The 25027-nt window shown below is 36.8% G+C and overlaps 1 protein-coding gene across 3 annotated transcripts; it reads right to left on the bottom strand.

Moving 5' to 3' along the window:
* Positions 1-61: 61 nt before the first annotated feature.
* LOC113070921 (endophilin-A2-like) lies at positions 62-23426 on the bottom strand. Of its 3 annotated transcripts, none has more exons than XM_026244270.1 (9): positions 23053-23426; positions 7900-7968; positions 7190-7262; positions 6383-6526; positions 6169-6302; positions 5518-5676; positions 4689-4792; positions 4466-4599; positions 62-2222 (listed from the first exon to the last, which is right to left on the bottom strand). In XM_026244270.1, exons 1-9 carry the CDS (start codon positions 23095-23097, stop codon positions 2029-2031), a joined length of 1056 nt encoding a protein of 351 aa, XP_026100055.1. In that variant the 5' UTR covers positions 23098-23426; the 3' UTR covers positions 62-2028. The 3 variants fall into 3 exon arrangements, with proteins under 3 accessions (XP_026100055.1, XP_026100056.1, XP_026100057.1); XM_026244271.1 differs by lacking the exon at positions 62-2222 and adding an exon at positions 3896-4176; XM_026244272.1 differs by lacking the exon at positions 62-2222 and adding an exon at positions 4191-4365.
* Positions 23427-25027: the final 1601 nt, after the last annotated feature.

The raw sequence follows: 25027 nt of genomic DNA, 5'->3' as shown, positions 1-25027 counted from the left end.
TGTTTTTCTTACCATACAATTAAAGAAACAGTTCATACTCACACAAGCGAAACAAATGGGAGTACTTTCTTGAATTTATTTACTTAAAGACAAGTGGACACAATAAGATACAAATATTTAAGGTTTGGGATATTTAAGAATAACAATATAATGCAGTTAAATCTGAAACATACAAGAGGAGACTTTAAAACTACAACATACATCAACCTGCTATTAAGCTAACATGCAAAAGTCATTAATAAAAAAGGTTGAATGGTTTTGTATGCATATAAAAAATATATAATACTAAAAAGAGCAGTGCCAGAATGATTTCTTCTCATGAAAATCATTCTTGTACCCTCATTCGATTAGACAGAAATAACCCATTTGTTGTTTTCTTTAACTTGTAGTGTTGCAAAGGCACATCTGTACACATGCTTGTACATCTGGTCACAGCTCATGCCAAATACTGAAACCAACAAGCCCTTCGTAAATACAGAAAAAGCACAGACAGAAACTACATATTAGTTCGAAAATCATAATTAATATTTTGTTTGGTGCTCTAGATCAATTCTTGCCATCGAAAAGGCACTAAAACTCTTTTTTTCACATTGAAACAGTGATCGTAGCCTGTCTGCTTCAGCACATCTACTACGGTTGGTTACCATGAGCAACACAAACCGTGGACAAAACATGTAAACAGATTCAGAGAGGAAGAGGACACATAGGTGCTCTATGCAGACAGGACTTGGGAGTCAGGGTGGAGAGTGTGTAGGTCCATGCTTTTATGGAGTGTGACGGGAGAAAAAAACATCCTAAAAACTAGGGAACACTGAGTAATGAAGAAACTAGATCTTCAATCACTTTTAAAGCTCTAAAAACACATTGCAGGTGATGGGAGAGAGCAAGAGACGTAGCACCATCCCTTCATTTCAAGATGGGAAGATTTTTTTAAATATCAAAACATTGTGTTAATTAGACTTTAATATGGGGCTTATGAGCCAACATCCATCCTTAACACACTCCCATATACACACCAGAAATAATGGGACACTGCCAGCAGCATCAGATGTAGAGACTACCGTAAACTGACATCAAAAGAGGAGAAAGAGAGGAAGACTTGTTATTCAGGCTGCCGGAAGAAGAACTATTTGGCTGTGTTTCTTTCAGAAAACAGTGTGTAAATGGTTTGTCTGCCGCCCTTAGTGAGTTGTAAGGGAGGCACGAAGTGTTTCAAAACTGATGTAGTGCAGTAAAGCCCTCTCTACCTGACTAAACACATCCCTTAGGTGTAATCCAAGGTGCAATTCAGCATCTAATTTCTAACATCATGTAAAAATATTAATGAAAAAATATTAGATGACAAAAAGTTATAGAAAAATGTTTTAATTATGGAGTGTAAGAAAGGACTTTCCTTTCTACAGGCCTGTGGCTCAGGATTGCTGCACACTGGGACGTTGCACAGCCCCACAGTGCTCACGTGTTGGTCTCAGATAGAAGGCAGTTTCTCCTTAATCTGAGAAAAGTCAATGTCGCAGCCTGACCAGCAGGGGCAGTAAAGGGGACCAGTCGAAATGCAACTTCTCACAATACAACAAATGAGAATTTGTACTGATTAAGAACAGCCTGTCTACTCTTTAAAAGCATGATCATTTCACCACAGGGATAGTCTGTAGTCATTTCTTTTCGGTTCATGCAGGACAAACAGTATGAGACATTATTAAAAGACTTGGACAATGAAGTGAGTTAGTGTGTCTGAAATGTTAGCTTAAGGACCAGGTAATAGCGTCAGTCAACTGGTCAGTCAGTCAGTCCTGGAATGTGAAAGGTCATCATTTCCCAAAGTTCCCTCCTTCAAAAAACCAATCAATGTGTAAAAGTGCCAGAGTACAGGTACATTTGGATCAACGGCAACAATGTGGTGAGGATGAAGACCAAGATGACTTCAACTGGCTCCTTACTCCCTACGTCACTTCCCTCCAGCTTTCTCCCTTTCACTTTTTTTATTGCTCTTTCTCTCTCTCCCCTCTTTTCATCAACGAAGACCTCTTAGTGTGGCAGAGGAACGATTACCTCCACGTAGTTGAGAGGGAAGAATCCAGATGTGCCACGCAGCATGCCTTCATACCAGTTTTCATCAATCTGATTGGTCAGAGTGATGATGTCACCCTCGTGGAAGCCCAATTCGCCTTCATTCTCCGGATCGAAATCATAGAGAGCTTTGCAGCAAGGCTGCTCTGCTGCTAAAAAGAGAGATGGACAGATTTAATGAGAATGGTATATAAAGGAGGGATTTTGGGAATAAGGGATGTTAGTATACAGTGGAGAAAGCAAAAGCTAAAAAGAAAATATATTGTTGGCCTTATACTTATAACTTATACTTTAACAATAACATCCTCATGGGTCAAATATTTGACATTCTTGGGAAACAAATAAGTAAATGGTAAATGTGTATGTATAAACACCCAAAATGAATCATAGAAAATACAAATTTGACATAAAAAAACTAAAAACATTAATACGTTTTTTTTTATATTTATCATAGTTGAAAAAAGTATAAATAAGTAGAATTTTAAATTAAATGCATTAAAGAACCAATACTTTTTAAACAATTTAATGCATAATGGCAGTATTGTTTTTGTTAACTAAAATGATTAAAATAGTTTTTGGTAATTGAAATAAATTTGAAATAAAATATAAATATCAGATTAAACATCGACATGGCAACTGACTGAAATAGACATGTTTAAGTTGAAATACTAAATTTTTTATTTTTTATTTAGATAAAGCCATATAGAAATTAAAGATAGACAATTATAGATACATAATAGACAAAAGCACACAATCACTGAACTAAAATTAAAATGAAAACTTAAACAAAAATAAAAGCGAATTAAATACTAAAATAGTATATAAATTACAATAAAAATAACACAGTTTCATAGCAGTTAATCAAAACTTTAATCTTTCCCAGATCAGTCTGTCAAACCAGTCATGGAGTGCAATATGTGTTAGTGTTTGACAAAGTTTTAATCTCACTAAAACCATCTGGGTTAGGACGAGGTGCTCTGTGTTAGTGAGGAGTCGGGTGCTAAAGCCTGGGTCTGTAGTCATGTGACAGAAGACCTCCAGTGTCAGTCTCTAGCAGGGGATCACTCTGTTAGATGGAGCAGCACTCTGTGCTTGAGGCCAACACACATGTGCATATTTACACACACACACACACACACACACACACACACACACACACACACACACACACACACACACACACACACACACACACACACACACTTTCTCTCTTGAATATACACACATCCGGCACACATACCCTTTAACAAGACACTATGTAACCTGTAATATGCTGTATGTCAGTGCAATAAACTACCATTTAATGAAGAGCTGAACCTATCATGAACTTTATAGATCACATTTTCACAGCTATAGAAACTCATCTACTGTGGATGTAAATAATCAATGGAAGTGAAATTAAGATGCATTACTTTAAAATTATCCTCACCACCACCAATAGTGGAGTTTCAGAAAACAAATTCAACCAACAATAATGGTATATTTGCTTGCCCTTTTGTCTTTGCTGCTATGATGTGCACATTTTTGTAGCTGCTGTGCTATTGCGCAACTTCCCCCCCACATTCTTATTTGGTTCTCCTCCATTTAAAAATGCCAGGCATGTAACGACACTAAAATTCAAGTTGATATGATAAGCCCATAATTATGTTATGCTTGATAACTGATAAATGGATAACTACATTCCATAATGTTCGGTCTAAAAAAAAAAAACACATATTAAATAAGAAATTAAAAATGATACTCGTATACAACATTTTAACATATAGTTATGTAAAATTGATATGGATTTTGAGACTAGCTAAAGGTTAAATTCAACAGTTTCATGATTAAATTATCTTTAAATGAGCATCAAAAGAAATAAATCTAAGTCTACAAAATATTGGACATGAAATGCATAATTAAATATCCAATACCCGGTCAAATATAATGACTATATACCAGAAAAAAAAAGAATTTTTGCGCATCCCTACTTTTATTCTTGCACCTTCCCAAACTTTTACTTCATCCCCAACACACATAAACACACAAACTTTCCCATGCAACCACTCTCTGACTCACGCAGTCTGGGTTTCCACGTGGATATTCTGCCAAACTGGTGGTATGGCTCTGATGACGTAATGAGAAGAGAACACAGAACAGGGTCACTGGCTGACGGAGAGAGCAGCTGACAGCTGTCCATTTGTCTTGCCTAACCCAGCACATGTACAGGCGGTCTCATCACACCCTGCCACCGGGCTGCAACCGCACAAAGCACAATGTGCCTTTCTCTCACTGGCCTCAAGTCCAAGGCATTTCCTCAAATGTAATGAAGATCATATATACTCATCCAGGAACAGCTAAACCGGTCAAATGGGCATCCTATGACTGTGTTAAGCAGGTAAAGTAAAAGTCTTACCTGCATTGCGCATGGGTGGAACAGATGATGGGGTGAAGCCACCGTTTGACTGTTCGTTGGTGTCTCCAAAGTCAATTACAGGCTTGGGCTTGGGCACATACTCTTTACGAGGACGTGTCTGAGCTTCTTTCATCCTGGTTGGTTAAATGAGAGTCATATATTGCTTCTTCGACAGAACAAAGAACAAACACACATGCTTCGCTAATTGCACATGTGCCCACACCTGTCTCTGAGTTTGTCAGAAAGCTCATCCAGGATCTGAACAGCCTGTTTGTGGTACTGCAGTTGGGACTCAACCAGTGACGACAGCTGGCTCACCTGCTCGATCTGGACAAGAACACACAAACATCAGATATATAAATATGCACTCATGCACATTTATGCTTATGGTAACACTGGTAAATCACAACAACATTCATAAGCAAATAGTCTAGTTAATGAGTAATTTCTGAGGCCTTGAGTTCACAGGAGTCTCACTAGACTGCTAAATTTAGATTGGGAGCTCTGCTAGCCCTTCACACTAAAGGTTTACTATGGTTTAAAACTCTACCATACGTCTTCAGTGCATTACTTTACATCTAGCACTTGATGACTTTAAAATCTTTTTCCACAGACTAAACCAGCCAAGGTTTATCCCCTCATCAATGTATGGTCATTTTCAACCAATAGATGGCGCTCTGACATCTCCATAAAACATCAGACAAAAGCTACAGCCATGAAGCCATAGCATTTTGATCCTTTTGGCTGCACTGCAGGTTTATTGGATTACCTGTCTTGACCCCAAGGATGGGCTGGAGTAAAAAAGGACAGAAAAAGTTTAGCAATTCTGCTAATTCTAAAGTGACAGACTTTGCCAAAAGTTCTAAAGATAGAAACAGTTGGTTAAAAAAAAAAAATCACTAAGGCAAGGTGTTCCAGACAAACACTGAATTATTCAGTGCTGCTAATAGGATTAGCACAACCCCCCAGAAAACACACACACACACACACACACACACACAAACAAAAACACACCAAATGAAGCATCAAGCTGTCAGATGGTAAATCCTTACATCAGTTTCCAGAAGGTTGTACATGCTGATCTCGGCCACTTCCTTAGATTCATGGAACTTCTCCAGAGCCTGCCTGACCTCTTCATCTGGAATTTTCCCCTGACGTTTCTTCTTGTAGTCATAATCCAGCCTGCGTCCTTCCAGCTTTTTCAAATGGTGCTGAGAAAGAGGGAAATTCTCCATTTGAAAACTACTGGTGTGGAATGGACCACATTAAACAAAGTAACGGAAATTAACTCTAAACTCTTGTTCTGCAAAGATATTACTCTCCAGCTCATCATTCATTCAAAACAAACTGTAGATATTTAATTCAAGTAAATGGTTTAGCATAGTTAATCTGCATCTTCAAGAACAAAATATTCATAAATTGCATCTTTAGGGTACAACAGCTTGTCACTTGGCCAGTACCCTTGAAGGGACATCTTTGTACCATATCTACAGCTGAAAGGTGCATATTATTGCCTTATAGCAGTAATATGTACCCTTAAGGTACTACTATGACCTTACTCTAAAGGTACTGCTCAATGGCAAGCTGTTGTAACCCTAAAGGCACAATTTTTGCAATTTTTTCTTTGAATCTGGGCGTCATAGAAAAATTATACATGTTTCTTTAAATTCTATATGTGTCTGAGACAGAAAATGTAAGCAAACCTGTATTTCTCTCAAGTCCTTGTCAGACAAGCCTTGTAACGGGTCGATGAAATTCTGTTTGACATCAATGTCCAAAGAATCCTTCACCTCTGCTAGCCTCTTCATACTTTCACCAACATCAACTAGAGCACCACCTAGACACATATACAGTTGTTTTGTACGTTAGCAAGAGATTTCAAGGTTTCAAAAAGCTGCAGACATTTTGTAAACCCACCAAAGTTTGTGTCCTCTCCGAGTTCTCTGCCATACTTTGCCATGCATTCTCCCAGCAGCCCCTCTGCCTGTGGATAACCTGGACTCTTCACTTGCCCTCTAATCTTAGACATCGTGTTCAACATAGAGAGCTTTGCACGAGATGCTGTGTGAAAGAAAAGGAAGGAAACAGATGTTTTACAGTAATGATCAATAATGTTTATTGTAGGCATCTGTTCTGTCAGAAAAAATTATACATCTATATAGATCTAGAAGCTTAGCTCATGTATACAGTGGAGCACAAAGCCTTTCAAAGCATTTAATAGCATACGTGAACACAGGCGCTCATCACATGCAGTGCATTCAGTGCCTGCGCTATATCTCTCCAGATGTAAGCATCTATTAAATGTCTCTGCACTTGTTCAAACTAGTTGGAAATAAACTTGTTCAAACTTGCTTAGGAATATGCACACTTTCATACTTTATGGTATCTGAAAAACGTTATGTGAACGTTGAACAGGTGAAAAATTCCTGGTTGACTTAACTTAAGACTACTGATGAGATATTGAAGTGCGGATCTGATGGTCACTAGTTTCATCCCATGAGGCCATGGGAGAGGATTTGTAAATAAAAGTGAACTGACACCATAGGTCACATGACAGTGAAAACATGACTGATGCAGCACTACGGTGATGATAAATATTTGTGTCACGCACTATATGCATACCTGTAAAAAACAAGGTACACTTTGGGCTTAAGGACTATAATGTATACAAACCTTAAATAAACACTAAGATAACAAAAGCTCCAAGATCATTTTTGGTCTTACCTGGATTGGGCTGCAGGTACTCTGATGTTTTAGAGATGACTTCTATTACAGCTTTATTTGTCACATCCACTTTCTATAGAAACACAGAGGGGAAGTCACCACACTGAGAACACGAACACACAGACACACACACACACACAACCAAGACAAACAAACTAAACACGATAAAAGAAAATCTCTTGTAATAACATTAATATCACCTTACAGATAATTACTTTGCTGTAATGGCCATCAGACTATAATTGATCACTTTCTTATAATTTCTGCATTGAATATCCCTATGTAGGATCTATCAGAACACTGTTTTTTTACTCCTCTTCATGTGCTTGTATTCTAAGAAACCATTTATTAAAATATCGAATTACAGAATCAAAAGGCAGTATCAAATCTGTGAAGTCATTAATGTTCAGTGTTAAACAAACAGTGTTGTCAGGAGGCCAGATGACAACACTCAGGTATAGAGGAGAGGGTTATTGAATAAAAAAAACATTTAAGATAATTATAAAAACAGAAAAAATCCTGGAGCACTACAGCCACACCACTTTCACTTTGTAAGCAAAATCAACTTTCCAGAAAAACACAGGTGGTGTAGAAAATCTTACTGATGGATGTGTAGGACAGAGATCAAGTCTTTGAATCACTTAATGTGTTTAAATCAATGTTTTTAGAAAGACTGTTGGCTGCAGTGTGGGAAAATACTCTCCACTTACTCTCTCCAGGTCCTTGAACTCCTCGTCCAGTTTAGTTCCCTCAGCACCACCAACCTTCTCACTCACCATCTGACACAAACAGAGAAAGAAGCCATATTTAATCCAGTATAATCACTGTATTACAGTAAAATAACACTAAACTGCCTAAGGTTGTACTGATCATACAACAAAATCAAACCAAGACACAAAACACACAGTGTGACCAGATTAATCAAATTCATATACAAAAAAAACAAGATATTTATATCAAAATGAAACAAGTTTTGTGTTAAGGTTTGTCAAACCTGTATCAGAATCACTGTGTAATCAAAAATATAAATATATACAAAGTGTTATGACATTTTAATAAATAAATATTAAAACACATGCTGCATATAGAAGTCTAACTGAAAAAAAATAGAGCCTGATTCTTTAACATCTAAAAATATAAAAAATGATTCACCCAAATCACTTTTAGAATGGTCAGTGATTATGTAATTCATTCATCTCCCTGAATGTCAGGCAGAGAAAACACTAATAATGTTATGTAGAAAAAAAATCTGTGTGGTGCCAGAAGCTAATTTTTCAAGTCTAAACCACAAATAAAAGCAAGGACAGCTGCAGTTGTAACTCACAAGGGGCCCAAGGCAAGATCAAACATGTCACACCAAAATTTGCCTCAAATTCTGTGAGACACGTTTATTAATTTACACTTTCCCTCCACCTCTGGATTCCACACAACATAGAAACGGGGTAGAACATAGCTACCTTTCACAAGCCACTCATTTTAGCACTGTACACATGTAAATCCAATTAGCCCTCCCCTCACCTCATTTCTCTTGTGCTCACTAAGGAGGGATCATTTTTTTCCACTGTACGTCCATGGTGTTCATTTTTAAAGCTCCGGCTGACTCCAATAAGACAGTTTATTCTTAGTTCATTATTATGAATATTATACAGCACAGCATCATCATGCATTACTTGACTCTACTGTTTTAAATTGACAACAAAAAAGCTCTGTGTGAACCTGTGTCTGTCACAACAGTTGTTGTTCTCAGGGCTTGGAAACACATGCGTGCTCCACTCATCTTAATGTGCTGACCATGCAATAGAGAAGCAAAGACAGTGACTGTGCAACTGTTGAAACAAAGCCACATGTTAAGTTTCAATCCTCACCAACATATGTTATTCGTTTCACTGGTTTTTCGACCCTAACTGTAGGAAGCGTATATTTTCAACATGGAAAGCGCTGGATGTTTGTCATATCACGTCATAAGAACATTAATCACAAACACATGTCATTTTATGGTTGTAACTTGTATTGTTGAGAAGCTTTTTCTTTTCATTTTGTTTTCGCTGTTTCTATGTTGAAGACTATTTATCTATAACCACCTGTTTCCGTGAGATTTTCTCCTACTCTTTACTGTAAGCGCTTCCTTCAGTCTACTCGAACTGTAAACATCCAGGACTAGTTTGTGAACAACACAATCCAACTGATCTTTCAAGTCCGTCCAAAGTTTAAAAAGACTTTTTCTCAAAACTATTTAGAATCCATTAAAGGAGGATCTTGCAACATCTGCTGTATAGATTACAAAGACATCTCTTGCTGCCAGGTTTGAAGAAAATAAATAGCATTGCCATTCAAATTATTTAAACAATTTAAACTAGGGCTGTGTATAATAACATATGCTGATCACAATAAATGAATAATAATACTTATAAACGAAATAAATAACACAATAAATGTTATTAACATTAATAAGAATAAAAGGTTATTAACCTAACCATGAACAAAAGCAACCCTGAACAACTTGTTACAATTAGATCAAGATGAATAACAGTTATTTTAAGCCACACACATCAGCACAAGAACGTTCTATTACAACCATAGCCTTGTTTGACAAAGATGTGTCTGATTGCAGTGACCTTTTCACTCCTCTATATCCTCCGAGCATGTTTGCATATTTGTGCAATTCAGTTTGTTTGGCAGAGCAGGGCACAAAGGGAGCTAATTAATAATTAAACCAGTGTTTTGTGGCAAGTCAAGCAGTGTGTCCAAACGTCTCCAATATGTGGAGGTGGGGAAAGACAGTGGATAGAGTCAATGGCATATACTTGGTGGACAACATGATACGGCTTAGATTGAGGCCACAGATAAAGACTGACGTGTTCAAGTTCCTTTTAATTTAACATTCTAGTGAAGGCAATACTGTCAGTGCCACATTTCAAAATTATCTAAAATCCAATTTCATAAACAATCTTGTGGTACAGCAATTTACATACAGAACTATATTTGCTGATACTTTTCAGATACTTTAAATGTTTTAAAAATAAGTGTGTCTTTGCCTCACCAAGGCTGCATTTATCTGATCAAAATTACAATTAAAAACATAATTACTGGGAAATATTTTACCATTTTAAATAACTATTTTCTTTTTTAATATTATATATATTATGTATATTATATTATGTTATATTATATATTTACGAATAAACTAATTTTTTCTGAGTCTGTGTTGCAAGGATGAAGTTGCCAATCCTGACTCGCCATCTCCTCAGATGCGCCTTTAGAGAAAGTTCATCTTTACTAGAGTTGTTCCGATTCCGATACTAGTATCGGAAATATCTCCGATACCACAACAAATTCTGGCATCGGCATCGGCGAGTACATGAACCCATATACCGATCCGATACCATTTTCTTAAAAAAGACCTAGTTATGACCGCAAGCTTTGCCTAACCGCTGCACGGTTCTTCTTCGCTGCTCAAAATGCATTGAAAACACAGGAAGTTGTGCTGTGTTGCCACAAGCAACCCCTGTTTAGAGCAGCGAAGAAGAAATGAAAACGCGTTAGCAGCCCTTGGGCCCTATTTAAACGATCTGAAACGCAAGTGTCAAAGCGCGAAGCGCAAGTAAGTTTGTGGGCGGGTCTCGGCGCTGTTGCTATTTTCCCGGCGGGATAAATGGCTCTTGCGCCCGGCGCAAATCTAAAATGGGTTGGTCTGAAGTAGCTTCATTATTCATAGGTGTGGTTTGGGCGTAACGTGAAATAAACCAATCAGAACTTCATCCAACATTCCCTTTAAAAGCAGGTGCGCAAGTTCCATTATGGATTGCTATTATTATGGCGTATTTACCAGGCGCACGCCAGGAGCGGTTCACAGCTGAGGAGACTGATGTTCTTGTAAGAGCAGTGAAAGACAGAGAAGTTGTGTTGTATGGGGATGGGAGAAACCCACCCAAAATAGCGTCGGTTAAACAGGCGTGGGAGGAAATAGCCACAATTGTTTCATCGATTTTTTTTTTTCCTGGTTCTTGACGGACAAACAAATTTGTCAGATGTCCTTATATACATATATGTCTTGCCACTATCGGGCAAACAGGTCTGATCCTTAATTACTACAATTAGCCTGAATAATTTGTAAGCAAGATTTCACAATGATTTCCGTCATCTCATGTGTTAATATTTTTTAAGTGTAACAATTTATGATTTGCAAAAATAACTGTTGCATCTGTGTAGATTACATGAGCAAAGTATATGCGCGTTGTGCACGCTATACATTATGGTCAAGCTTGCGCCCTTAAAATAGCATAATGAACAATGCGCAACGCGCCACTGACTTTAGACTAGGTTTTTTCTGGTCAGTGGCGCAATTGTTTAATGGAACAGCAAAATAGCACCAGGGATTGTTTGCGCCGGAACACGCCTCCTTTTTTGCGCTGAACCGCCCAGGGAGCGCAAGTTCATTCACTAGTTTAGCGACGTGCTTCTGTGGAGGGAAAAGCGCGCTTTGCGCGGGTGCAAAATAGGAATGACACATGCGTCGGTGTACAAAGTCAATTGCGCTGGGTGCAAGATAGGGCCCCTTATCTATATATGACTGGATCACTCATCACATTCTAAACTGCCAAAAGACAGTGAAGCCGCTACTATATTATAGATCAGTGGTTAGCAGTATGTCTCTGTAGTACCGGTAGTTACAGACTCTCGAGTATATTCAGTACCGGCAACTGCGTTCAGTCGCTTCCGTGTAAGTCAAAACGCAGGGCTCCAGACAGTAGCCGAATATATACTAGTGTCTGTGAATATTAAACTGCAAAATACTATTTAAATATTACTCCCGCAAAATCTACATCTCTGTGGGTGACTGGCACAGATGCGCGAGAGCTCGCTGTTTTGTAGTCTCTGCTGTGTGTCATGAGGACACGAACGCATAAACCGTCACTTCATGAGAATTTACCGTTTCATTTGAGAATACTGTCATATCATAAACACAGACACTCAAAGATCTTCATGGCAGCCCATTAAAATAAATGTTTGGTTTACATGAGTAAATTGACAATATATAAAGCTACTGTTGTAGCCTACAGTAATAATAATACATCTCTATAATAATAATAATTATGCCTAGATGGTTGCTTGTTTTTTACTTGTTTTTTACTTGTTAGAGATTATCTGATTAATAGATCTTTTTTATATTCCTAGACTTATTTGTTGCAGTTTTTTTATACAGTTATATTGTAAAACTTAAATACCTTTTTTAGTTTGCGGTGTTAGATTTTTGGCTGCATTTGAAGTTCTTTTTTGCATAAGAAAATAAATAATACTGTCAAATTCATGTTAGATAATAAAAATACTGTAATAAATACAGTAGTTCACCATGTATTTGTTCATGTTTTATTGAGGGATCTGTCTGAAGCACACCATAAAAAAATTCTAGCAATTTACACAGGGCTAGTAGTATATACAGCTGTATATACAGATATACACCCAGGTATCGGATCAGTACTCGGTATCGGCCGATACCCTGAGCCCAGGTATCGGAATCGGTATCGGGAAGAGAAAAAGGGTATCGGAACATCTCTAATCTTTACGGATTATGATTATAATTAAAGAGTTTTTGTTTCCGATTAGTTTTTTTGTTTTGTTTCATTAAGTAGTCATTTAAAGCTCTCTATAGAAATATTTATCATGTCTTTGAGGCATGTATTCACTGAGTTACGGTTCATTTTTTGTACAACTGTTAAAGACAAGACAGAAAAGCAGAAAGTGGATCATGTTTGTTTTCATTATTTTATGAAAGCAAAGCGCTTTGTTAATATTGTGAGTGCACAGAAATAAAATAGACCCTTTGCAGTTATGAATGATGTATTACTCTTACCTTTATGAACAAAAATTACAGCGCATCTACTGAAAAAAAAAGCACGTGATCACGCTGGTGTCTCTATGTCCTGAAGTGTCTCCGCACAAACTATTGGATATAGCGCACATTTATCTGTGTCTAACGTTTAAACATTGTTATATACTTGAACTTTTATATCTTGTGGCGAGTGGGGCGGGGCCGAGAGGCGTGGGAACGAGGAGTGAGGCCAGGTGTAGTGATTGAAGATGAGCTGCACCTGCGCCCCACCGCCAGTATCGAGTCCCACGTAGGAGATGGAAGGATATAAAACTGGAGCGACGACCGTGAAGGACGAGAGAGGACCAGGCCTGGGACATTATTTTATGTGTTTGCTTTTATTTATGCGCACCAGTCGTCCGCGAGGGGCTGGTGCGCTGTTTTGTGTTTATTTTTGGAATTATTAAAATGTTTTGATTGTGCGCCGGTTCCCGCCTCCTTCTTCCCGATGAGTACAAAGGTTATATCATTACATATCTGGGTCATTCTACGGAAATGTCCATTTTTCTGTCCCTAGCCTTTACAGAAATATTACACTTGAAAAACACTTTAGGTTTACAATTTTTTTTATATTTTAAAATGAAACAATATGTTCTTTGAACAATTACACTTTCTTGAGCCATCCATGTGGCAATATTTGATTTTTATTAATTAATTAGAATTCCAAGCACCAGAGAAGTGCTCGTCCCCACATTCATGTACAGAGGGAAAATGCTTTATTTTGAGGTCAAAAACAGTGTTTTCTTCCATTTAAAATACAACCATGTGTCCATAACTATCAAATATATGATGTAAATTACATTAAAAAACAAAATGCTAAATAAATATTCTAAAATATATAAAGAAAGTAGTGGTCCCCTGGAGTTGTGTCACTGGTGTTACCGTTTAACAAAAAAGCTCTTGTTTTGAAATAACAATCACGCTGATGACATCACTCGACTTCCTTCTTCCAATTTTCTGGAGATCTATTAAGAGAAGCCATTGGTAAGTCCACTGTCTCTTTTCAATTATCAGAAATTTTCTCATTTATCTCATTATTTAATATGAAGCTTTTAGTTGAAGTCACTGGTATGACCTCTTTTATTGTTTGGGCATTGTAAAAAACTAGAATACAAATGGATTAAACTACTTAATTTAGTGAGTACACCATGATTGACAACATGTGGTTTGATACCTTGCAGCAGCCATTTTGTAAAATGCAGTTTTCATGAAAATTGTCACTGGTGTTACTGTCACTGGTGTCACCTTACTTATGGGTAACACCAGTGACTCCCTTTTATAGATAAACTTTGTTCAAAGCTATTCATTTAGTTATTTTGCATAAAATAGCACTAAAATTGTGATTCTAACTTTTTTTTGTCATTGTTAATCCTCCTTTGGTCATGTATTTCTAAATTGAGGGTATGGCTAAACTGAGCGCAGCTGAGAAACAGCGACTATACAGAAAGCGTAGGGATGCTGATCCTGAACGCCGAGCAGAGTATTTGCAGAAAAGGAAACAGAGCTATGTCCGTGACATTGACACACAAAAAAGAAAGAGAGTAAGTAATTTGAGTGAAAGGTAGAAGAGATATGAGCGAAAGGCATGGAGGGTCCGTCAGCAAAGATGCAGGCAAAGAGTCAGAGCAGGAGCATTGACAACCCTCCCCCCCCCCCCCCCCCCATCATCATCACCAGATAGATCACCCAGCATTTCAAGGTACAAACTGAACTGTTACAAATACAGAAATAAATGGTGAAAGAGAGATAAAAGTGCATAGCATTCAGTACCTCCACATACACACTCACACTCACTCACAAACACTCTCTCTCTCTCTCTCTCTTTCTCTCTCTCTCTCTCTCTCTCTCACACACACACACACTCTCACACACACACACTCATACTCTCTCTCTCTCTCTCTCACACACACACACACACACACACACACACTCACTCTCTCTCTCTCTCTCTCTCTGTCTCTCACACACACACAAACACACACACGTTTGTTTTTTTGAAAAGTATGTTCATCCCATAGGCATAATGGTTTTTATACTGTAGAAACTGTATATTATATCGCCATTCACCAACCCTACCTCTAAACCTAACCCTCACAGGAAACTTTGTGCATTTTTAATTTCTCAAAAAATCTCATTCTGTATGATTTATATGCATTTTGAAAAATAGGGACAAGGGTTATGTCCTCATAAGTCACCCTCTCCTTGTAATACCTGTGTCATACCCATGTCATTATACAGAGTTGTGTCCTGATATGACACAGAAACAAGGGCACTCTCTCTCTCACACACACACACACACACTCTCTCTCTCACTCACTCGACAACGTAGGAGAGATGCACAAAGGAAACAAAGGGAAATAGAGAAACTGAAAGTCAAGATCATCGGTTAGAAACGAAGATATGAAATGGTGAAGAAATGAAGTTAAAATGTTAAGTTAAAATATAGCTATAATATTTTTCTAACTCTGATTTCAGTTCTTATGAAATGAGTCATTTGTATATGTTATGTATGTCACTGGTGATTTGTTGTGTCACTGGTGTTACTGTGTTTTTTTTCTTTCACATTAAATAAAATCTGTCATATGTGGCATAATGATCATTTTAAATTCATTGAATTCTGCTGCACTTAAGAGTTAAGCTTTAAATGATTGTATTATTGCTTGTTTAAAACCTTTTTTTCAAATATTTTCATTGTTATAGCAAATACATGGTTGTGCAATTGAACTAACATCATTCAGTCACACTTTTAACAAACCTGATTAAAATAAATAAAACATAATCACTGTGTTAGTTAGATCATCATTAATTTTCTGTACCTCTGACTGCATGTGCTGAAAAAAAAATTAAAAAATATTTCATAACACCTTTAATATCGCTAAAGAAGTAAGGTAACACCAGTGACAAAAAAATGGTGTATGCGGTCTTTAAATACATGCCCACAAAAAATAAAAAATCATTAAGCTGTAATTTATGTGTACTCATAAAGTCAAAGGGTAATCTAATAATGTGGTCTAAGTTTAAATGTTAGAAAAAGAAATCAATTTTAAGAGATCTTGCCATACCAAATGTGGACGTTTCTGTAGAATGACCCCTCTATAGATTTTATTTTAGACAAGTCGCGATGATTTGAAAGGCTAAATTGATCAAATATAGGCTCACTGTCTGCCGCTGACCGCTTGGTCGTTACAAAAACAAAAACTTTGTTTGTTATATTTAACAAACAAAAAATGCTCCAAAGGTTTTTCAAAATTTACTAAATAAAAAAACGAAAAGAAATATAATCACTTGAAAGTGCGCCTTATAATCCGGTGCACCTTATAGTGCGTAAAAAACAGTAGTTTTGAGAAGCAACTCAAAACTCTACTTTGCTATTACATACAAAACTGAATTATTTTAATAGCTGAAACATTAGTATAAGCTGTTTAGGGACTGTTTAGCTGTTCAAGAGCATTCCTTCATTGAGACACAGTAGAAGATCTGATAAGAATCAATGTAGAGGGGCCAAGTCTGGAAGATTGTGCTGCTAGAGAGAGAGTGACCAGCTGGTTTAGCCAAGGCCAAAGATCAAGAAGGCCAAACTACAGGAGTTGGCCATCCGAGGAGCATGTGACTGCAATGGAGGATAGTCCATAAGATATTGAGTTATGAGATGTTCTGTTTGAAGCCCTTAAAACACTTAATTTAGGTTTTACTTTTATTTCATTTATCTTGAGATGTTTTAAGTTTAAGTTTCTCAGCTCAGTGAAGCACTTTAAGCACCAACACTTTTATATTAAGTTATCTTTTTTGTAGAATTGTAGAATATCAGTCAAGATTTTATAGCAAAATAAAGTGGATAAATCCATCTTAAAAATTAAATCCACACGACTTTAGGATGGATAAAGGCCTTCTGAAGTGAATCAGTGCATTTAAGAATAATATCCATATTTACAACTTTCTAAACCATACCCTTTAGCTCTTGCTAACTGTCGTGTTCACAAGAGTGGCGTTTCAGCAGATGATGTAGAATGCAGGCATAGCATAAACTCCAGTGAGAACATCCCAGTCTCGTGAGAACCAAGTGAGGCGGACAGTAGTGAAGTATTTTTTCTCTGCTGTAAAAGTACTTTTCAGGTGTCTGTACTTTATCAGTGTTTTTCTTAAGAAAACTTTACTTCACAACATTACTTTTTACTGCACTACATTTCATATTAAATGATATAATACTTAATTACATTAGAAATCTACTACTTTCTTACTTTTGCTCAAATAAAAGTAATTCAAAGATTTACTTGAGTACAAGAAAGAATTACATTTTTAAATGTTCTTAAGTATTATTAAAGGTAAATCGAACAACAACTTTTATGAAATTAAGTGCAGTTAAAAGTATGAAATTATGCTTTGGAATCTAGTGAAGTAAAGTTCTCCAAAGAAAAACACTCTGATAAACTACAGATTTTAAATTTACTTGAGTAAAGAAAAATACTTCACTAATGTCCACCTCTGAAGAAAAGGTAAACTAGTCTGCTCTTGGATTATATCGAAATCCTCTTATATACATGTGTGTGTCTATATCTTTTATTATTATGATTTTTTTTTAACAAATCCCCATTATGTACTTCTGATTTGTGACCAGTATTTTGTTTTGCTTCCACATTCATCACTTCTCACTGAAGCTTACACTACAGGTACGTCCTACATTCCTTCATATGCTGGAGCGCCACTCTCGTGAATGCAAGCAAATCAGTTAGTAAAAGCTAACGATTACGTTTTATAAAGTTTTAAATATGAATTTTATTCTTACACTTGACCACTATTCACTGCCATTATAAAGCCTGGAAGAGTCAGAGCATTTTTATATAACTGATTGAATTTGCCTGAAAGAAGAAAGTCATAAACACCTAGGATGGCATGAGGGTGAGTAAATAGTGGGGTAATTTAAATTTTTGGGTGAACAAAAACTAACATAAAAAAAACAAGCTTCATCTGATGCATATTCCAGAAAATACGTTCAAAGTAATGCAGACACACCAAAAAAAAAAAAAAATTAGTTCTCTCCAAGAGTAATAATCTCAATCAGACACCTCCGCAATGAAACTGTAGATCTCAGACAGCAGGCAACATGATAATGTATATTTATGAGTGAAAGAGGCCTTATCAGCAACTAAAGAGATAATACAGAGGCTTGGCTCTGACACACACTTTTGATAAAGTATGCAAAGTACTGCTAACTTTGACACAAATATGCATACAAACAGCCAGTCATGTAGCCAAAGCGGACCCAGCAGGGGAAGAGTGAAATCAAGACCAGACTCCATAGATAATGCAGTGCTTGTGAGACTAATGAAGAGAAGAATGCATGACTGTGACTCAACTGCCACAGAGACAAATGCAGTAAGGAATTTCAGAACAAAACCACTTACGCAATCCCCACACAAACAAAAAAGTCAAGCAATTGTGTTACTAGGTAGACACCTGCCTAAAGGTGATAGATCTGCTTTTTCAGTTAAAATACTTCCTACTATACCACCTCATGCCAAGGTAACTACAAAGTATTCGTAGGACGACTTTTAGGAGTGTAAACAATGTGGCACAGTTAAAACATTGCTGTTTGTTGAAGCATCCAAAAAAGCCTAACACAGCAACACTGGAGCAACCAATGGCATCTGTTTGTCTGACCAGTGGAGGATGGTTGGACTATTTACGAAAACTGTTGACTGTACTACAGTGGTGCAGAAATTATTATCTTTTAGGCTGGCACCGCCCCACTGACTGTGGTAGATGAACTTCAGTTTACAGGAGCCAGTCCACTTTTCAATTTCCAGACTTAATGAGTGTATCCACTTTTAAAACAATGACACCATTACCCAAGTAATATATTTTAAGCTAATAATTAAATACAAGTGTTTGTCAATAGAAAATTGTTATTAAAAATACTGATAACACATACTCTTGGATAGTGGATAGACAAGCCCAAAATCTTCACACACCTCCAAATACTCTGAGTGGTTCAGGTTGTATATGTGAACAAACCAAGTTATCTAATTTTGCAACTTTTGCGGAAATTTCAGCAAAGGATAAATGGATTTATAGTTCTAAAAATAGCTTGCAGTAGCTCTGCTACTAAATTTATTTCAAAATGGCAATCCATATACAACTATGATCAGCTGTTCCTTCATCTTGGCTGAGCTTTCAATGTTGTTACGGGAAAGGATGAAGCTGATTGGTTAGTTCTTGTCACATGACCCGCGGTGCGCTTGCTGCATTCTGAAAAGTTTAAATGTTTTTAACTCGATGCGATGCGGAGGCACCTGGATAAAACTATGAGCGCACATACCGTGCGCCTACATTGAAAATAACGAACTTGAGCGCGCAAAAGATGCTATATTTGAACGGTCCCTAAGTCTTTGGTTCTTTTAATTTTGATGATTTTTTAACAAAAACTCACCAATCTCATCTCATCTTTATCTCAACAAATTAGAATATGGTGACATGCCAATCGGCTAATCAACCCAAAACACCTGCAAACTGGGCAAAGGTTTCCTGAGCCTTCAAAATGGTCTCTCAGTTTGGTTCACTAGGCTACACAAGTTGACTGGAAGAAAAAAGTGTGGAAGAAAAAGATGCACAACCAACCAAGAGCTTTATGAGGATTGTGAACCAAAATCGATTCGAGAATTTGAGTGAACTTCACAAGGAACGAACTGAGGCTGGGGTCAAGGCATCAAGAGCCACCACACACAGACATGTCAAGGAATTTGGCTACAGTTGTCATATTCCTCTTGTTAAGCCACTCCTGAGCTGTCTTACCTGGGCTAAGGAGAGGAAGATCTGGACTGTTGCCCAGTGGTCCAAAGTCCTCTTTTCAGATGAGAGCAAGTTTTGTATTTGAAAAATTTGATCATTCTAATTTATTGAGAAGCACCTGTACATTGTCCGTGTCCCAAATGGCACCATTAACCCACGAGTTCTTCCTCTGAGTCCGCACTTTCGTGACATAATGCCGCTTTGACTGTTGGGTAGGGCTGTCACGATAACAAATTTTGCTGGACGATAAATTGTCCAGGAAATTATCACGATAAACGATAATATTGTCGTTTTAAGACCAGTTTCAACTAATATAATGATAATGGCATAATAACGCAGGTACACCTTTTCAAAGATCAATAAACTCTGATTTTATTTTATGGCATATTCAGAGCAAGAAATAACAACATGGTAACAAATGGGACAACCTACGGTCTCATGGACATAATGGACATGCACACGTGGCAGCCATTGTAAGTCCATAACACCGCAAGTGCACATGAAGTGTTCCATTTGGGACATTTAAATTTGACTGAAATACACTGTTAAAGCTCTGCAAAAGTCTTGACCGATGACATGATCAGTGATTGCCAGCTCTTCCTCAGCCCCTTCCCTGCTCATTTCATCTTCCAAATTTTCCAAGGCAGACTCCAGCATTCCACTTCTTCAGAAAGTTGGGCTCTGAGATCTTATGAAGTTGTGGTGTGACCAAGAAACTTCAGTGCTGAAGAGGACCAAAAAAAGGAAGGTTCTTTTTTGGAGTCCACTAAATTATGAAGACCATAAGGACTGAGGTCACTTTCAGCTGGTTCCATTTCTGTTTCACTTAAAGCAAGTTAGGTCTGGTTCTTTTAAAACAAACTGTGAAAACACCCTGAATTCCATCAAAATCCACCAACTGATTTGTTTGGGCTATTTTTAACTTTTAAATAGTACTTGAGTTGTGCATATTTCACATATTTCGCATATTCCTGATTCAGATGAGGTGACCTTTGCATTGGAGAAAGCAATATGAATAGAGTACTCAAATTTTAGCCAGAAGCAACAGTTTGCAGTTTAATCCATCTAATGATGAACCTTTTCACTACACAAGACATAAACTGATGGACTGGAATGAATTATTGTGATGTTTTTATCAGCTGTTTGAACTCTCAATCTGACTGCACCTATTCACTGCAGAAATTCACTTCATTAATTTCATGGTGACTTTAATAGATTGATATGGAGAAGAAAACATGCCTAACCTAAAAATAATGTATTAATCCATTTATTACAGCTTTTTCTTTTGGCAGCAGATTGATTACAGGTATTTTTTTACTATATTCCCCAAGTTAAGTATTTTATAACTCTGTCCCTGTGCAGCAATAACTGCAGTAAGCATGTCTGGCTCTATACCACAAAGGCAATGCTGTGGTAAGATGTGTTATTTATCATATGTCATTGTAATTATTAAGATTTTAATTAGTACCATTAACAGTTAGAAACAAGGCTACAGAAAGCAAGAGCGTAAAAACACTGTTCCTGCTCAGACAAAAAGCTAAATGAAAAACATTCCCTGTTGTGTACATTTAAAAAAAGCAGCTCAAATAGTTCTCCGGATAGCACACCGAGAGGAAGGCTGGACTGAGGGTGTGACTGGTGTCAGAGTTTCTCTTTAGGCAGGGTGGCTGGCCGGTGTCAAGTATTGATTACTGTGGAATGCTGGCATGAGTTCACTGCACCACTGCAGTCCAATAAAAAGAGCCAGGCAGAGCAAAAGAGAGCACAGCAACCCCCTTAGTGTTGCAGGATTCATACTCCCGCTCAGGCCCATATGCTGGCCGTTTTCCGTGCCCTGCTGTACTCCTCCACTCATGTAAATTCCCCACTAGGGATCTGAGCATGTTCCAAACAGGAAATTGGGCAATGGATTGTCCTTTCCTGCTGAGATCAGTGAACATGGACAGAGATGCGCTGCTTTCCCTACATCTGTGCTCATGTGCCCTTTGGAAAACAACAGCTGGCAACGAGAAACTAACAAATTGACGAAAAACACATTAAGTCTCAAGTTAATTACACCATAAACCACAGACAAAGAACCTTCTCACAACACCACAACAACAAGCAAGAGCAGCCAAAATCAGGAAGAGGTTTTCATTATAACACATTTGATTATCTTCACACGGTCAAAGTGAGACTTTTGGCACATTTTAAGCCAACACATTGCCTGCTGCGAGCCCATGCACATGCATCATTCTGCTTTGCCTTTGCCATGATAATAAGCCAATATTCAGCTTAACTAGATGGATATAACTTTATATAGATATCACTGGCCAGAAAAGCTCTTTACCCAAATATCTGCTTTTATTGTGGTGTTATTGCTGTTATATAGTACATGTTAATGCTCCCATCATATGTATTAATATATTTGTTAACATACAATTGGAAACCAATAGAAACATTACCTAGTCAGTTTTTGCACAGCAGGACTGACCCAAATTCTGCTTGTTTAATCACATGCAGGTTTCTTTAACCCACTGACAAAAATACACGACTGACTTTTGCTCATTTTTAAAACGAATGCCAGCATTGTAAGCCACATTTTCCAGCTACATATTGCCAGCATAAAGTGTGAACCATAGAAACAAGAGAGACACAAACAAAACGTAATTGTCCAACAGATGCCATTGAAGGAAACTGCGGTAATAATGAGTAAACCTGATGCTGTAGTATATTCTTTGTATATTTTCTGTGCAGAATTAAAACAACTCACGAGTAGGTCGTGAACATATGCTTAGAGCCAAATCGTTGATTTTACTGCAGTAAACGTGGCAAGAGGAGTGATATAGTAAGGTCGGGGGCGTTGTATTGTAATTCCAAGCTAAAAGAAAACAGTCACTCTTGTGCATATTTTTTAACACACCGTAACCTCTAATTAGGCGTGAACGCACCCAAAAAGTGACGCTGAACATTTATGACCAGTGAAAGAGGTCAAAAATTATTAAATATCGCAATGACTCTACGGGAATATGACATTTAAACAACAGCACGTTTTATCATTGTAAATATTCAGAAAGAGTTAAATACATATAGAAGAAACACACACAAAATACGTTTAAAGTGCAGAATAGCGGACTTAAGTTTAGCGCAGCGTTAGCAGGCTAAGCTAATTGGCACAGCATTGCGGTTCAATGGAAGAAAACAACAGAAAAAAAAGTAACTCGCAAACCTGGCTGGCTTTGTAAAACTGCTTCTTTAAGCCCGCCACGGACATCTTCAAAGCGTAATCCTCTTTTCTCGACGAAAAAAAAAATACTTGTAAAGTTGGTTTTTAGACTGACACAACAGTGTGACAAAAGTCAACGGTCGCTGAGTGAAATCTAAAACTCAAGTCCTCAGATAAGCGATAAACGACACCGCTCCACAAAAAAATAAAAAATACTCCAGGTGGCTGCTGGGAAAGGTTTTATAATGCTATGTTACTAAATGTTCTTCTGGTGGCTTTCTACTAAATTGTGACTTCGATACGGTTTACAGTGCATCCACCGCATTTGTAAGTCTTGAGGAACTAGCGGTTTCCTGCGCAACGCAAGCACATTCCTTGCGCGAGCGGACAAAAGGACTGGAAGCGGGACAGCAGCGCCCGCTATCGCTCAGGAAATACACTGCACCCACAGCGCAAGTGCTTCTATTGACCAGATGATGGAGCCAGATGTCTATTTTAATTGAGCTCAACAAAAAGACTGCTAGTTTATTATCGTTATTAAATACTATGCTAAGATGATCTCGGCACTTTTGTTATTGGAACTAACTCTATTAGATTAACAGCAATAACATAAATACAAATTTTATATATACATATATTATTTAATGTCTCTTATGCTGACCAAGGCTGCATTTTTTGTCTCACAAATACAGTAAAAACAGTAACAGTGTAAAATATTTTTTCTTTTATATTTTTAAATAGCAAAGATATAGCTATATATATATATATATATATTTATTTATTTTTTTAATGGGAAAGATGATTTCTTATTCCATTTCTTATTACTACAGATAAGTAGTTCTGCAGCTAAACGTATTATTTTTCAGTGAAAAGTAAAAAATAAAAATTAAAAAAAATTAAAAACAGTATACATTTAATAAATATATATATATATATATATATATATATATATACACACATGTTACCATGTAAGTCTAAACAGTCCCTTTCCATCAATATAATGCTTCTTTGGTAAATAAAAGTATTACTTTAAAATAAGAAGAATCTACTGTAACTAAGCCCAATACATTGAACAGTAGTCTATATTTATATATATATATATATATATATATATATATATATATATATATATATTGCATTTTACTTTGAAATAAGTCTTTTGTACTTTGAAATATACAAAAAATAAGTACATTTGTTCATTTAAATTAAAAAAGAAATTTCATTAGCCACAAAACACTCAGTGTAAAGTAAAAAGACCTTTATTACATTCTGGAATCCATGTGTTTAATCCTTATTGTACAATAATATCTTTTAACATGTTTGTTTTATTTTCTGCATCCATAATACACCATAAATTAATCTATAATATGAAAATAAAGATACAATTGAAACAACCACAGAAGGACCATGGCAAAGAATTAGGACTCTTGTAGGGGATTTTATGCTTAAAAACACTCTTTAAAAAAAATAGGATTTTAATTCTTCAAGACAAAGTATGACACTACACAGGTGAGAAAATGTTACAGAAAAGGACAGAAATGAAGAAAATATCACAAAAATAAACAAACACAACACTAGATTTAAAGATTAAATTGATCCATATATATATATATATATATATATATATATATATATATATATACAGACCTTATAGTTTTGATCCTATTTGTTTGTTTTTTTAAGCAATTCAAACTGAAAAAAAAAATCCTCCAATAGCACTGATATAAAACAGGGGTAAAATTTTGATACTTCTGCGATTAACATTCACAAGAAAAATTACCGTACACAGTGATCAAGGTTTCAGGTCTTCTATTTGGTGCTAGGTGTCTTGCTAGGCTAACTGAAGAAGACATTTCAGGACAGAGAACCCAGCTATCTCCCTGAGTGACTGAGTGTAGATGTAAACGCACACTTCCAGAACTACCCTCAAGGACGGGACGGGCCGGACACTTGTGGCAGTTTGTAGGGTGGCGGATTA

This window comes from Carassius auratus, unplaced genomic scaffold (genome assembly GCF_003368295.1).
Source record: "Carassius auratus strain Wakin unplaced genomic scaffold, ASM336829v1 scaf_tig00005385, whole genome shotgun sequence".
In the NCBI taxonomy this organism is placed as follows: Eukaryota; Metazoa; Chordata; class Actinopteri; order Cypriniformes; family Cyprinidae; genus Carassius; species Carassius auratus.
The sequence above is the reverse complement of the archived record's forward strand: the minus strand, read 5'-3'. Positions and strand labels throughout refer to the sequence as shown.

Excerpts from the sequence above, each read along its gene's own strand:
- LOC113070921 (XM_026244270.1), bottom strand. The coding sequence starts at position 23,097 with ATGTCCGTGGCGGGCTTAAAGAAGCAGTTTTACAAAGCCAGCCAG. Across the intron at positions 7,969-23,052 it reads AGTTTTACAAAGCCAGCCAG|ATGGTGAGTGAGAAGGTTGG; the intron begins GTTTGCGAGTTA and ends TGTTTGTGTCAG. Across the intron at positions 4,793-5,517 it reads ACAACCTTCTGGAAACTGAT|ATCGAGCAGGTGAGCCAGCT; the intron begins GTAAGGATTTAC and ends GTTCTTGTCCAG.